At 38.1% G+C, this 13,094-nt stretch overlaps 5 protein-coding genes and 1 long non-coding RNA gene across 14 annotated transcripts; 2 read left to right on the plus strand and 4 right to left on the minus strand.

Moving 5' to 3' along the window:
* Positions 1-24: 24 nt before the first annotated feature.
* LOC107218019 (protein JTB) lies at positions 25-1,009 on the minus strand. Of its 2 annotated transcripts, none has more exons than XM_046742435.1 (3): positions 950-1,009; positions 308-547; positions 25-209 (listed from the first exon to the last, which is right to left on the minus strand). In XM_046742435.1, coding segments are annotated over exons 1-3 (405 nt in total). In that variant the 5' UTR covers positions 952-1,009; the 3' UTR covers positions 25-46. The 2 variants fall into 2 exon arrangements, with proteins under 2 accessions (XP_046598391.1, XP_015511244.1); XM_015655758.2 differs by having other exon boundaries at positions 862-1,003.
* Positions 463-6,584, plus strand: LOC107218015 (DNA fragmentation factor subunit alpha). Of its 6 annotated transcripts, none has more exons than XM_046742429.1 (5): positions 1,281-1,518; positions 4,598-4,736; positions 5,042-5,220; positions 5,297-5,609; positions 5,699-6,584. In XM_046742429.1, the coding sequence occupies exons 3-5, from the start codon at positions 5,043-5,045 to the stop codon at positions 5,817-5,819; spliced, it is 612 nt and encodes a 203-aa protein (XP_046598385.1). In that variant the 5' UTR covers positions 1,281-1,518; positions 4,598-4,736; position 5,042; the 3' UTR covers positions 5,820-6,584. The 6 variants fall into 6 exon arrangements, with proteins under 6 accessions (XP_046598388.1, XP_046598389.1, XP_015511235.1 ...); XM_046742431.1 differs by having other exon boundaries at positions 1,281-1,505; XM_046742432.1 differs by lacking the exons at positions 1,281-1,518; positions 4,598-4,736 and adding an exon at positions 463-566.
* On the minus strand, positions 1,513-3,757 carry LOC107218014 (D-beta-hydroxybutyrate dehydrogenase, mitochondrial). The gene is made up of 6 exons (XM_015655748.2): positions 3,455-3,757; positions 3,230-3,313; positions 2,961-3,135; positions 2,768-2,889; positions 2,593-2,697; positions 1,513-2,118 (listed from the first exon to the last, which is right to left on the minus strand). The coding sequence occupies exons 1-6, from the start codon at positions 3,665-3,667 to the stop codon at positions 1,720-1,722; spliced, it is 1,098 nt and encodes a 365-aa protein (XP_015511234.2). The 5' UTR covers positions 3,668-3,757; the 3' UTR covers positions 1,513-1,719.
* Positions 6,585-6,775: 191 nt separating the features above from the next.
* On the minus strand, positions 6,776-8,842 carry LOC107218007. Of its 2 annotated transcripts, XM_015655739.2 has the most exons (4): positions 8,513-8,842; positions 8,364-8,442; positions 7,736-7,867; positions 6,776-7,507 (listed from the first exon to the last, which is right to left on the minus strand). In XM_015655739.2, exons 1-4 carry the CDS (start codon positions 8,582-8,584, stop codon positions 7,281-7,283), a joined length of 510 nt encoding a protein of 169 aa, XP_015511225.2. In that variant the 5' UTR covers positions 8,585-8,842; the 3' UTR covers positions 6,776-7,280. The 2 variants fall into 2 exon arrangements, with proteins under 2 accessions (XP_015511225.2, XP_046598390.1); XM_046742434.1 differs by lacking the exons at positions 8,364-8,442; positions 8,513-8,842 and adding an exon at positions 7,990-8,164 and having other exon boundaries at positions 7,736-7,886.
* Positions 7,955-9,283, plus strand: LOC124294852. Its single transcript, XR_006904799.1, has 2 exons — positions 7,955-8,082; positions 8,163-9,283. It is a non-coding gene; the product is annotated as an uncharacterized LOC124294852 (long non-coding RNA).
* On the minus strand, positions 9,256-12,858 carry LOC107218023 (G2/mitotic-specific cyclin-B). 2 transcript variants are annotated; one of them, XM_015655765.2, is made up of 5 exons: positions 12,635-12,858; positions 11,575-12,186; positions 11,177-11,416; positions 10,988-11,106; positions 9,256-10,903 (listed from the first exon to the last, which is right to left on the minus strand). In XM_015655765.2, exons 1-5 carry the CDS (start codon positions 12,662-12,664, stop codon positions 10,645-10,647), a joined length of 1,260 nt encoding a protein of 419 aa, XP_015511251.2. In that variant the 5' UTR covers positions 12,665-12,858; the 3' UTR covers positions 9,256-10,644. The 2 variants fall into 2 exon arrangements, with proteins under 2 accessions (XP_015511251.2, XP_046598379.1); XM_046742423.1 differs by lacking the exon at positions 12,635-12,858 and adding an exon at positions 12,387-12,467.
* Positions 12,859-13,094: the final 236 nt, after the last annotated feature.

A 13,094-nucleotide genomic window follows, 5' to 3' on the forward strand; every position in this document is an offset into this window, starting at 1 on the left:
GAATTTTATATTTTTTTCAGAACCTGAGCTGGTCGGTACCGCCAATCTACACACTAGCTCTGAGTTGTCTAGCCACTTTTCTGACTATTCTTTGCCGCAAGATGTTCTCCCTCCAGTAGACGCTGATGCAAGATAAGACAGCGAGACCAAACATAAGGCCTTCAAATCTCCAGAAACTGCGCTCCTCCAGCCAAGCAACTTTATCACAACTGAAAAGAGTACAAAATGTAAAAAGATAAATGAACCAGTTCAAGTAAAATGTGGAGTTATCACAAATCATGAAAACAATCATAATAACAATCCTTACCTTCTGGTTACAGTTATACCACTCTTGCGACATTTCAACACTTCCTTGTTGCTTGTATGAATGCAGACGCCGATGCTTTCGCTCGCTATTTCGAAAGCTGTACACGGATGACACTCTAATATCACATCAAATTCTTCATTGAGATAACAGCTCGAATTCTTTTCGACAGACTCTACAAATGCCTTGCTGCTGTCCGTGTCTGTCCAATTGCTTTCAATAATCAAGACGAGTATCGTCAACCTGGAAGAAATGTTTTTTTGTAAGTACAACACATCTCTTGCAAAAGTTACAGTATGGTTATATACATGTATATATAAGCAAAAAATGGGGATCACGCTACATAGCTTTGCGCAAAAATGATGACACATTTTTATTGGTCAACAATGCGAACGATAACAATTTTGAAAATATCGTTAATCAGGGTACTGATACTGAACTAATATTAAAAGAGAAAATCCACTCTTAGGTTATTATCGCTAGTGGTTTACAGCAACTGAAAACGTGGGTATGAATTTTCAAGCTGATAAGTGTTATTGATAGAAATGAGAACAGACCCTCCTAAAAAAGTGACGGCTATGAGCATCCGCTTTTTTGTACACGACTCGATCATTGTAATATAAATTCAAAAACTGATGGATTTACATTGAAATGCGTACGTCGATCGACGAGGTGAGGTTATGACTCACGTTAACTCACCCTCCGAATTCGACGAATAATGGATAAGACAGAACCCTTCGTTACCCGCAATGCAGTGTGCCTTGATTGCATCACAGTTCGTCAGTATCCTTAAAGAATGCCGAAAATTGCAGTATTCTGCAATACCAATTTTATTCAACATTGGGATCCCACAAGACGAGTCGGTAAGTGGCAGAGTCGTAGAATTTACCCCCAAACCCGCTCAGATCCGGTAAATCATTTCGAAAAATAACGCTGAGCTACCAGTCTTCATACATCTTCATTCAGCGACGGGGATCATCTACGCTGTTTTAAAAATAACGCCATCTGCGGAGAGGCCGAGAATCTCTTTGACCGAGAACTGATCTTGAAACGAACCTGTCATTCCTGTCATTCTAGCCAAGAGCGCAAAAACTGAGCACAACGTCCTCACCAAAAAAACTGAGTGTAGACTGCGGGTGGAGGAGATACGATATTTATTGCGCAGACGGTTTTTTCGAGCGTGGGAGGGGGACAATAAATCGTATGCCTTGATGGTACGCCCATTTATTTATAAAGCCTTGAAATGTGTTCGAACGATCAACTATGAAAATACATCAAGTCAATATATATACAGTAATCATTTCAAGGGATTTCATTGACTGCCAGAATATCATAAATTTCTTTTTCTCTTCGATTAAATAGGAGAAATGAGCAACAAACTAAAGGAACAGATCTGCAATTGATTTACGAACCATTCAATCCGTGTATAGTATGTCGTATATAGGTTTTGGCAGGTGATCACTTAGTAGCGCTCTTATTCTCTCTCCACGAGACACAGGCATGTATCGCCTCAATGGGAACGTTCTCACTGTAGCGTCGGTCAAAGCTCTGGTAGTTTGAGTCAGATCCGCCTCCGGACCAAGCGTGTATCTCTCTAAGGCAATCATCTCCTTTTGGAATAATTCTTGACCATACTCACGCCGTGTTTGGGGGTCGAGCTGTGTCCACATATCTCTTGCCTGCTCCAGCAGAGAGGCATTGTCTTTCAGCCAGGCACTGCCCGACACATATTCCCCGGTCTCAACTATAACAACATCCACACCCCATCTCCGCATTTCCAAACGTAAGCAATTTCCCCATGCCTCTACCGCTGCCTGTAAGTTTTTTGCATATTTTAGGGACCTACGTGCAGTAGTACAGTTTTTTTTTCGGAGAAAATATACGGTCTATAAACAAAATCAGTTGATTTTCAGTTCCCCACGATATACTCTTGCGCAGATTACATAAAATATTTGGGAAAAATTCAAGTATTGTGCTTCAATCATATTGTCATAAAATATGTACTAAAACTATTCTCAATGAATAACGTACATGAAATAAAAAAAAGCATAGCAAGGGGTTGAGCTGCTTTAGAGACCTCGGAACACATACAGAAACTAGCGCCTTTACAGATTCACAAACCAAAATAAAAAATACTATGAATTTCCATTAGTCAGATAGCGTACAGTTTTATCCTGATTTCAAATTTGCGCTTCCTTATCAAAGTAGCCGGTGTTCAGAGTAATAATTTTAAAAACCTATTGCAATTCATTATGCACAACCGAGTTTGTCACCTCCGGTCTTCTTACCTTTACTGCACAATGTATCCCTCGCACTGGGCTTGGGATTCTTGCGAAAAGGCTTCCTACAAGTATAACGCGTCCCTTAGAGCGTCTCACTAGTGGAAGGAATACCTATTGCACGATAAAAATAATAATATGCAAGTGTCATAGTTTAGCAAACTTGTTGTACAAATGTTTTTACCTGCGTCAGTCTCGATACTCCAATGAAGTTAACTTCCACGCTACGCTTTAGCACCGAAGATGGAATCCACTCACATTCTCCTAGCGCCACCCAGGCGTCAGCATGTACCAAACCCCACAAACCTATAATTAAATTGGAATGCTTGATTTGACTTTTTCAGACTAAGTAACGTAACTCTGGCTGGTCTATTTACCTGGAGCTCCGTCGGGCAAGTGCTCATTGACGTAGAGGAAAGTTGAATGGATATCACGCTCGCTTGTTACATCCAGTTGCAGAACACGCAGTCTTCCTGAGCATTGATCTTTTAGTTTGCACGCTATCTCATTGTTCTCGTTCTTGTTTGAAAAAGTCGCAAAAACTGTGAACCCCTTGAAAGATATTTAACAATGGACATATTATTATCGAGTTATCATTGTAATGATTGTGCATATCGATATTTTGTAGGTTTTTATTTTTATATACCAAGTCGTCCAGCTGCTTCGCCAAAGCATTTCCTACCCTGGAGTCACATCCTGTTATCAATATTGCCTTTCCAGCCGCAGTTACCTATGATAATAATTTTCTTCATCACTGTATTTAGTAATACGTAGCGATGTCGCTATTATGGCCTCAATCGTTAAACTTGCGGATATTTCACTTTGAATAATTGACTTTATTTCTCTTTGTTAGGCAAGTGTGATAGTTTACCTTTAGATTGTGATAGAATAAAGTAGAGCCGAGAGATACGCTGAGAAATAGAAGAAACAGTACAAAACTAGATATCTGCGAAATACCGAAAGTGTTGAGAATCGTGGCAACGATAACTGCAACCGCGTGTGAGAATACGAATGGCAAAAGACATCGTTCTAACAACTCCCACGCCTGGCTGTCCTCGGGTGGTTTATTCAAAGTTTGTGGCATCACACCCTTATTTAATTTCAATATGGATACTTAATAATTGAACTAGTTTACTAAACGCTAGCCAGAGCTCACCTAGATGCCTGAACTGGACTAAGCCCAGGCTAACTTTAAACTTGATACGCTGTCTAGTCTCATTCGGCTAAATTTATCCCCTGCAGCGATGTAGGTACCCAAGGCCCGAGTATGCCTCAGCATGTTTTTTATATTCCTCAAAATACATGTAGATATAGGTGAATCATTTAATTCTATTAAAATTGGACTCTGCTCCAATAGTAAATGCATTGACGTAGAAATCCCATCAACTAATCAAACTTCATATTTGCTATTCACAAAAACTTATGATTATCCTCAATCTTGAAGCCAAAGTGTCCCACCTATGAAGTTCAAAATTGAAAAAATGTATAATACATCTGAAACGAAAGTGGAGAGCAAAACAGCGTTTAAAAAAGAAAAGAAAAAAGGAGATCCTCCACCATGCACTTGCAGATCTGAGGTCACTATTATTGATTTCAGTCTGGGTGCCATGTTGGTAAAGGGAGGAGTTGCCTGTCTGGTTATTCTATGTATATACAGAGAGTACTGAGTGTATAAATAGGAAGGGTGGTTACACCATTGACCCAGTGTTCAGTTGGTGCAAAGTCGGTTCAGTGGCCAACAAATGATACTTTCTTTTTTACTCTACGTCTGTACAGTAGTGATATAATCATATTGAATTGCCACACCACTGACAACCACCATAGCCAGCGAACAGCTTAAGAGATTGCATTCGGATTCCACCCTCTTTTGCCTACATTCAGTATTCATACAGTGCTCACCAAATTGCGTATTGTCATCCTATTAAAATACCCTGTTAAACAGAAGTTTGCTCAAAATTAATTGAGAAAGTTTCATTGCCTAATAGTGTCATATTATCCTTACATATATTTACAGTTTATCACTGTGATTTCACCCAAGTGATTATCGAGTAAAAAGTTGAACGTGAAAGACCCATAATTCGACTGTGTTCTAAACAATCACTTTGGTAATTTTAATATTGATATCATATCTCTGGTGATATAAATAAAACAAGGTAAGGAAAACCATTATAAGACCCAATCTATCTATCAACATTAAACACTTTGTGAAAAAACGATTGAGAGCCACTTTGAATAAGGATATATTGAAAGGATATGTTCCAAACACGTTTTTCAATGATATAATTTTATCCAAACAGCTTTCTAGATTCTTGAATTTTTCATTACAAATATATATCAAGAAATTATTATACTATACTTCCAATAAGACTAAGCAATGAAAGAAACTCTGTGTGAATTCTTATGGCTTATCAGAACATTTTATTTTCATGACATTTATACAACGCCAATCTAATTTCAGGATGTCAGACACTGCAGGGGCAGTACAAGCAACAGCTTCCCCGTATAAGATAATTGATCATGCGAGAGAAAGACGCAAGGGCATTACAGCCTCGTCACTAAAAGAACTCACTGCCATAGCTAGAAACCGATTTGACTTGCCACAAGAAGAGCACCTGACCATTGTTTTGGAACAGGATGGTAAGTATTGTTATTTTAGATTGTAAATATCGATTATCTGGTGATTGACAACCTTAATGAAGTGTGAATTGCGCAGGTACCGAGGTAGACGACGAAGAATACTTTGCTACGCTTGAGAGAAATACAAGCTTGATGGTCCTGTGTGGCCATCAAAGATGGTCAGCTGCTGGAAGCTCAGCTAGTACATCACGCTATGTTCTGCTGGATGATACGGATAGTGGAAAAGAAGGAACATCAAGAAGGAGGGAACGTGGGAATGGGGCACAGATCAAGCCGCTGGTCTCCTCACTGCGTGGAGATCCAACCCACATTTCGCTATTAGGTGGAAACGACTTGGAACTGCTAAGTGATATGGATCCGGAAAGTCTAGCAGACATTGTGCCTGACAGGTGAGGGATGGGTGAAGTTTTTGGGAAGAGAGAACATGTTGGGTGATTATGTGGGCAGTCTGTTGAGTGTTTGAAAAAAATTTCTGCAGGATATTCCTGGAGCAACTGAAGGAGGCGTCAGGAAGATTTTTAGCCGAGAAACGACAGGCGCAGGAATCAATGGCACTATTGCAGATGTATGCAAGCGGAGGAGAGATGGAGCGGGCGTAGGCCATGTGGGGGGTCGGCACCCTCACACTGGCAAACATGTACCGCATTCGAAGACGTCTCATATACAAGGGACGTCACATTCAGCAAACGATGATTTTCATCTGGAATTGAGCCGAAGTTCCATGTCAAATTACCCAATGAATATGGGGCAGAAGGAAGGGAGTAAAGTTTCTGTGATTCATACGTGTATAGATATCTGCCGACTGAATGATGGGCAATTTTTATGTCCTACGTAATGATTAATGGATGATCACAGCTTATAATACACGCTCATAATATTTGGCATACCTTCTGCATTACAGGTATCGTACGTCTTTTATCGGAGAGAATAAATAATTGCAACTTTGCACACAATCGTGTAGGTAAACATACCCTACATAGAATTGCGTTAGGAATTAATCGGCTATAGTATACTGACCCTTTGCAAAATATCCAGTAAAGTATCATTCCACCGCTGCCGAGGCTAGAGCGTAAAAATAATTTCCTTGCAAGGTAGCCACATCGATATTGGCCCAAGGATTAGGATTATATATGATTTTTATAAATGTTTATTACACATTGTATTTCTATAAGAGATAGGTTTTAGTTGATACCAAGTTTTATGAAATGTTTAAGACTGAATTTCATTATATTGAGAGGTAAGTAAAGTTTCATCCCCCATTTAGATCACAAATTTCGCTCCACTAAAATTAGCTGTTCGATCCATAAACCGATCTTAGTACCCTTTGATACCAGAAAAAGACACATTTGATAGAAAAGTAAATGCGAAAAGAAAAAAAATAAACTTAATTATATAGGTATGCATATATATACAATACTGTATATTATTATCGATCCGACCCGATAAGGGCGTTCTTGCATTTAAAAAATCGAATTTGGCAGCCTCGTATCTAATTCTTTTTTAGACAGCATTTTTATAAATCTACGATTAATTAGGTAATTTTCATTATCGTAAATTTTCACATTTCACATGTTAATACCATACTCTAGATGTATGTGATATTTGATAGAATCTTATAAATTTAACAATTAAATTTCGCAAGCACGTCGTTATACACCGATAATTACTTATATTTAGCTAACGATAATTTAACCGGTAAAAATAAAAAATGCTAAATACAATTATAATTTTAGATGGAAACACTAGTTTCAAAAGAAATAGTAGTAATAAAAGTAAATAAAATAAACCGCTCTTAGTTAATAATAAGAATAAATAGAACTGCCAATAATAAAACTTAAATGCTCAATTATCAAGCCTCTGATAATGATTTAACATTTCTTAGTTACCCGTGTTTAAGTGAGTAAACAAACATTGTATTGTACAATCGACATATTTAATGGGTAAAACATGAATGTGTATCTATATTATACCGTGTATGCTGCACAAAACATTAATAAAGCATTTTATTTACTGTCCAATCATCTAGCGACGCCACTAAATTCAAACATCGCAGAAACTGCTCAGATTTTGATACTATGAAAAAAATTTGCTTCTGTAACATTGAGAAGCGCATTCGCGACATTCTTTGAACGAATAGAAGCATCTCTCAGCTGGCTCGCGGCTTCTTGCAGTGTCAGTTCACTCCTTAGCAGTTGTCTATTAGCAGATGTCAACTCCTGAATATTTTTACCAATAACAGATTCACAAATCTCAGTCAAATCCTTGTCCAGCATCTGGTGACAATCCCCTGCAGCATACAGATATTTCGCACACAATTAATCATACAACAGTAATTCAGGAATATCGTTATGTGAATACAAATTTGTGACTACAATAAGAATGAGATATTCAGAAATTTCAAAGACAACTCAAAAAATGAGTCACGCAGATTTTTTGGGTGCCTCATTATTTCCTTGGTATTTCTTAATTTCAAATTTTGTTTCATAATAATGATAACAATGGTTTTAAGACTTACTCAGTTTCTTGTGAAGCAAGCTGTTGTACTTGTAGGTATGTCTATTTGATTTATGTACTCTGGCCTCCGTATAAGGAGGGCAAACAATCGCCTCAACAGCTCCACTTATGCTACTTAAGCTGGTAGTTCCATCTGGGGTAAGTATATTCTTCTTTTAAATCAATATTTACGATGTTTTCAACACGTTCAATATTAAAGTTGTTATTTGTTACAGGAGGAGGAAAGAATAAACAGAAAGGTGTATATTTCAATACCTTCCTAATACCAAGTTTGTATTGTAGTGTTCGACTGGAGCTTGAAATAACAATCATTGAAAAGCCAGAATGTGCAAAATATTGCCTCTCAGAGTTGAGTACAAGGAATTTTTGATACACAGAATTGAGAAAAAATTAAAAATGAATTTTATAACATGAAGTAATATTTGCAGGAGTAAAAAAGAGAAACTTTCTCCCAGAGCGGTCGAAGAGCCATGATGACAAAAAGAAGCAGTTATTGATCTGATCTCTAACAACAATTGCAGTTGCTTTTACTCCGATTACGTACATCCCACTGTGAGAGACGATATTGCCTCGTAGATCCGGACCTAATCGCTGTGGAAGAAAAAGGTTAGGTCAGAGTTTTTGTTTACCATCGTCGGACTCTGGCGCTTCCCCTGGAATAATCGTGCCACACGGATTGAGAATTCGTTTTGGCTGGAAACCGGGTCCCTGAAAAAGCAAAACAGTAATTTTCGTTTTTATTTTCCCTAATCCGCGATTGGTTTTTAGGGTTACGTACCGTTGTCACGTCGACAGATTCGTCGTCGGATTCCGGTGCCTCGCCGGGAATAACAACGGCCTTTAAATCCATTTTTTTTTTTTCTTAATACAATTTTTAAGTTTTTAACGCTATCACTTCGCGATGGCTATAGACTGTTCCAGCCCAGTTTGACACCCTCTTGTCATTAGAACGCAGAGAAAAACAAATTGCGTAAAAGAAAATAAACAGATTAGTCGTGATTAGTCGCTCAACGGTCGGGAAACAAAGAAATCAATAGATCGGTTTCTCAACTTTTTTTATATCCTCTATCATGCCGTGTCTGTACATAAAATCGTTCTTATTTAAAAATATTTAGAGGATATTTTTAACGTATTAATTATCTGAGTATGGCGGGAAGTGAGATGACGTTTAAAATTTTTTTCTTCGCTTCATGCAGTTTTAGGTCACATAAATATTCTATCTTATCGGGAAAAAGTAATGAATGGGTAGTTAGTTTTCAAACAAGTATGGTTTTTATTTATTATTCTACCAGACACAGACCAGTTTTCGTATTCTAACATACAGTAAATTTAATTTCATTTAATACTTAATGTAGAATAATTTTGTGGCTGATTATTATATTTTTGTGCGGTTCGATTCAACCCCGTTACAAGTATGTACCTATCTATTATAGCTAGCTTCAAGTCTGTGAGTAAAAAAAAAATAAAATAAAAAAATAAATGAAATAAAATAACACACATATAATATGTACAAATATAGACACGTCTCTGGACACGCAGAAGTTCAACGGAGGGTACAAGGAGTTCCATATTTCATTGACCTCAAACTGTGCGACAAGCGACCAATCATTTAATTTTTGAGTAATATTCATGCAGACAAGTGATTACATTTTGTAGGAAAAAAATAAGCATTAGATGATGTGGATAGTAATATTTTATTACCTGACTCAGTTCGGATAATGAATTCCAATACGTAATTTTTACTAGAAAATTAGAAACAATCCACAAGGTAAGCGTGACGTCATATATATAGGCTGACCCAAGATTATCACCCCACAGGCTGTCAATATGTTCCCCAAGAAAATTTGCAACTGAAAGATTTTTCACATTTAACAGGAAATTTGTCATTTGCGGCTTACAGCCGTTTGAGATTAGCCAATTTGGTAACATCTGATTGTTCAGGACAGGTGTCGGGCACATGATGGTCAAATGACGCTTCGCCAGCCTTATTTAATCATCAGATGCTACCAGATCGGCAAATTTCAAGAGTCTATAATTCTCAGGCGTTAAATTTTCGATGACTAAGATAAAAAATGTTTCAGTTGCAGATTTTCACGAGGAATACATTGATAGCCTATGGGGCGATAATCCTGGGTCACTCTGTAGATACGTTATAGTTTGATCACGCCAATTCATAAATCCTGGAATCATTCCAATGTCATGCTTTAGTTACCTACTATTTCAACAGACTCACCGGTATTGTTTAAATGGTTTCTTCTAACTTATATCGCTATAATCACAAAATCCGTGTTACCATTAGGGGTCACAAGTTTTTGAGAAAAATGCGCTAGTATCATGAACATCAACATCCAATTGGTTGATTGGTTTTTCTTATTTCTCTCTGTCGTAAAATATTAAAATATAATTGTGGTGCGCGTATAAAAAGATAATTACGTTACAATAGCAGACTAATAAAAACTAAAATATTATAGTATAATACCTGATATAATATATATATATATAATCAAAACAAAGAAAAATAATAATAATAATTGTAGAGTTCGAGCATGAAAAATCACCAATGTTGTTTTAATCGCGATAAGAATTTTAATTTATCAATGTCTGTGGCTTCTGAATTATTTTTCTTGTGTCCGCTTTATTTTAGCATTGCTATTACTCATTCACTCTTTCCATCGATATTTAAAAAGAAGTCTTTTCCATTCATCGAAACGCGAATGCATTTGAAAAGAAAATTGTTTCTTTTTTTTGAGCTATCTAATAACGCACAGGCGAAATGACGTACGCTCAGCAACATTTTGTTGCTCGACAAATACTAATATCGCCGTGTCCTGCGTTAAAGGAAGAATGTAGAATTCTTCTTTAAATTATATTATCAATTTTCTCACACACATTATACACAGTACCACGTGTCTAGTCTTGCCTCTTGGTTGTCGCCAGGTCGTACATCGTCGGTGATTTTAGCTCTGAACGCAAACTTATTTTCATGTGCTTTGACTGGGTGTACTTCTTTCTCACAGCTTGATGCTTTGATTTTTCAACATTTATGATATACAAAGCTATTTCTCTGACAACTGGTAGTACCTGCTCCTCTTTGTACGTACTGTAGTGTACTAGAGTCGGCGTCCAGACGAGTTTTCCTTCCTCTGCATCTTCTTCGCTACCAATCAGGCTATGCAAACCAGAATAAAGGATGAACGAATTTCAAATTGACTTTGGCAAAATATATAACAATACAACTGAAAAATGAACTTACAAAAGTGAGAGGTACAACGCTGCAGCTGCAACGAGACTGGGCGGGTAGTGACACATGTCATAATTGATTAGACCCTGCTCCAGAAAATATTTAGCCATTGTGTGATGGACTGCTAAGGCCTATAAAAGAAGAATATATGGTATTTGAAATGGAATTGAACAAAATTACTCTCAAATGAAATTATCATACCTTTCCCGCCTTGCTATATCTTCTCAGGAATTGCAGGGGCAGGGGCCGTCCAAAAGAGTATTTCAGAGTCCGCAACATCACCATCTCCATCTGCAGGACCTCCAGCTTTGAATAGGCATTATCCGTTACATAAACAAAGTCGTTTATGTCTGGGGAATACATTTCCTCGTATTTACTTGCAACGAACATTGCCGTTATACCCACCAGCTGTAGCCTCTTTCTGTCTATACTCCTGTACGCCTGTGAATAAGGTAAATTAATTGTACAGTATAGATGCCAAAAAGTTTCACACAATAACAAAATTACGAAAATTTTCCAACTAAAGTAAGCCTCTCACTCATCATTCTAGATTAAAAAAATTAAAAGCAGATACTTTTCAACTATAAAAAATATCAAACCTGAAGGAATCGATCAAGTATCGCAACTGTCAGATAGAGCGTCTCCTGAGTGAGGTGGAACTGTTGATGAACCTCAACAAGCCAATCGACAAGAACACTTCTCATTTTCGGAGTGACTTGTTGCCCAGTTAAGAACTCTCGTTCCACAGGAGTTTGCCGCTCAAGGTCACGGAGGTGTGCATATATATCATTGCTATATATTGACACAAGTATGGGATTTCCACTGTCGTCTTGGTCAATGTCCTCTATCAAAAGGTCTGAGGAAAACGACACCTTTTCAACCTGATCCGGTTGCTGTGTTTGCTGCTGGTGTGCAGGCGGTGGAGTTTGTTCAATCGAAGGTCTGACGAGTGGGGATGAGGGTTCATTTCTAACGAGTTGCTTGGCCAGCTCAACGTGTGGCTTTTCCGTCAGCTTCAGACTTTCTAAGGTGGCTGGTTTCGCTGTTGTCTTCTTTGGCAAGTCATGCTGAATGCCTGCCTTGCACATTGGTCTTGTGCCACGCAAATTGTTCACTTTGTTCCCTATCTCACCCAATGCTGATCTTTTGGTATGTCCAAGACCCAGGGCCTTAGCTTTAGCATTTGCGACATTCTCCTGATTCCCAATATTCTGCGAATTTAAAAAATTATTCTATCGAAAAGACGAATGAATAAAACCTGTCAGAAATCGGCTTGATAATTCGGGGGCATGCACTTTGCGAGACAATTAAAGTCATCAAAATTCGGTATTGGGAAATGAGATTGCAAAATTTATTTGAATTTTGGAAAAATTTCAAAGTGGGATCAAAGGGCGAGTTTGTTTGTTATTACTTTCTTTACACCGTTGGCGTATTTTCCACTGGAAAAAGTGAGATAAAAGTCGGAGGAAGCAATCTTAGACTGTTATTGAGATTCGGATGAAATTCGCTAGTATCCGAAGTCGGGGGGGACGAGATTTTCGTAATCATAATCCCCCTGTCGTCATGAAAAACGGCCGTTACACTGGCACGCCGGATTCATATTTAGAATGTAATAACGTGGCGCGGACGAGTTAGTAAGTAAATAATAATTTTGCTTACCACAAGGGCCGGTCGACTTCTCAACGCCATGGTAAATGCAGCTTATATATCGAACTATAACAGTGTTAAAATTCGCCTTTTATTGCGCCGTATATCCCAGCTCTGTGCCAAACAAGAAACAACAAACTCTCGGCTGTGCATTCACCACACCACCGAGCAATCGAGCAACGACTTCTTCGGTTTGAATTCGTTTGTCCAATAACTTTCAACTGGCGAGCGGTTAACGGAAATCGTCTCTCTCTTTTCTTCGTCCCTCTCCATCTGTCTCGGGTTCCATACATCTGTCACTCTCCGTTCCCCCTTCCTTTCGCTCTAACCCCTCGGACCATAATCGGAGAAATCACACGATTGGTCCGCTGCCCGGAACAGGGTGAATAGTAAAAGAACCACCGAGTCAGGTTAACGCTTAAACAGATGTTTTTATTTTTCGTTATACATCAGGCAGGGGATGATGCCGTAC

Source organism: Neodiprion lecontei, chromosome 5, assembly GCF_021901455.1.
Source record: "Neodiprion lecontei isolate iyNeoLeco1 chromosome 5, iyNeoLeco1.1, whole genome shotgun sequence".
Lineage (NCBI taxonomy): Eukaryota > Metazoa > Arthropoda > Insecta > Hymenoptera > Diprionidae > Neodiprion > Neodiprion lecontei.

Coding starts and splice junctions, on each gene's coding strand:
- LOC107218019 (XM_015655758.2), bottom strand. CDS start 917: ATGATCGAGTCGTGTACAAAAAAGCGGATGCTCATAGCCGTCACTTTT. Junction 548..861: donor GCCGTCACTTTTTTAGGAGG/GTCTGTTCTCAT, acceptor CATTTCTTCCAG/GTTGACGATACTCGTCTTGA. Junction 210..307: donor GGTATAACTGTAACCAGAAG/GTAAGGATTGTT, acceptor TACTCTTTTCAG/TTGTGATAAAGTTGCTTGGC.
- LOC107218014 (XM_015655748.2), bottom strand. CDS start 3,667: ATGCCACAAACTTTGAATAAACCACCCGAGGACAGCCAGGCGTGGGAG. Junction 2,890..2,960: donor CTTGCCCGACGGAGCTCCAG/GTAAATAGACCA, acceptor ATTTAATTATAG/GTTTGTGGGGTTTGGTACAT. Junction 2,698..2,767: donor GAGTATCGAGACTGACGCAG/GTAAAAACATTT, acceptor ATCGTGCAATAG/GTATTCCTTCCACTAGTGAG.
- LOC107218015 (XM_046742432.1), top strand. CDS start 5,043: ATGTCAGACACTGCAGGGGCAGTACAAGCAACAGCTTCCCCGTATAAG. Junction 5,221..5,296: donor CATTGTTTTGGAACAGGATG/GTAAGTATTGTT, acceptor TGAATTGCGCAG/GTACCGAGGTAGACGACGAA. Junction 5,610..5,698: donor GCAGACATTGTGCCTGACAG/GTGAGGGATGGG, acceptor AAATTTCTGCAG/GATATTCCTGGAGCAACTGA.
- LOC107218007 (XM_015655739.2), bottom strand. CDS start 8,584: ATGGATTTAAAGGCCGTTGTTATTCCCGGCGAGGCACCGGAATCCGAC. Junction 7,868..8,363: donor AGCGCCAGAGTCCGACGATG/GTAAACAAAAAC, acceptor TACTTACCCCAG/ATGGAACTACCAGCTTAAGT. Junction 7,508..7,735: donor CTTGCTTCACAAGAAACTGA/GTAAGTCTTAAA, acceptor TGTATGCTGCAG/GGGATTGTCACCAGATGCTG.
- LOC107218023 (XM_015655765.2), bottom strand. CDS start 12,664: ATGGCGTTGAGAAGTCGACCGGCCCTTGTG. Junction 11,107..11,176: donor GATATAGCAAGGCGGGAAAG/GTATGATAATTT, acceptor CTTCTTTTATAG/GCCTTAGCAGTCCATCACAC. Junction 10,904..10,987: donor GCGTTGTACCTCTCACTTTT/GTAAGTTCATTT, acceptor TGGTTTGCATAG/CCTGATTGGTAGCGAAGAAG.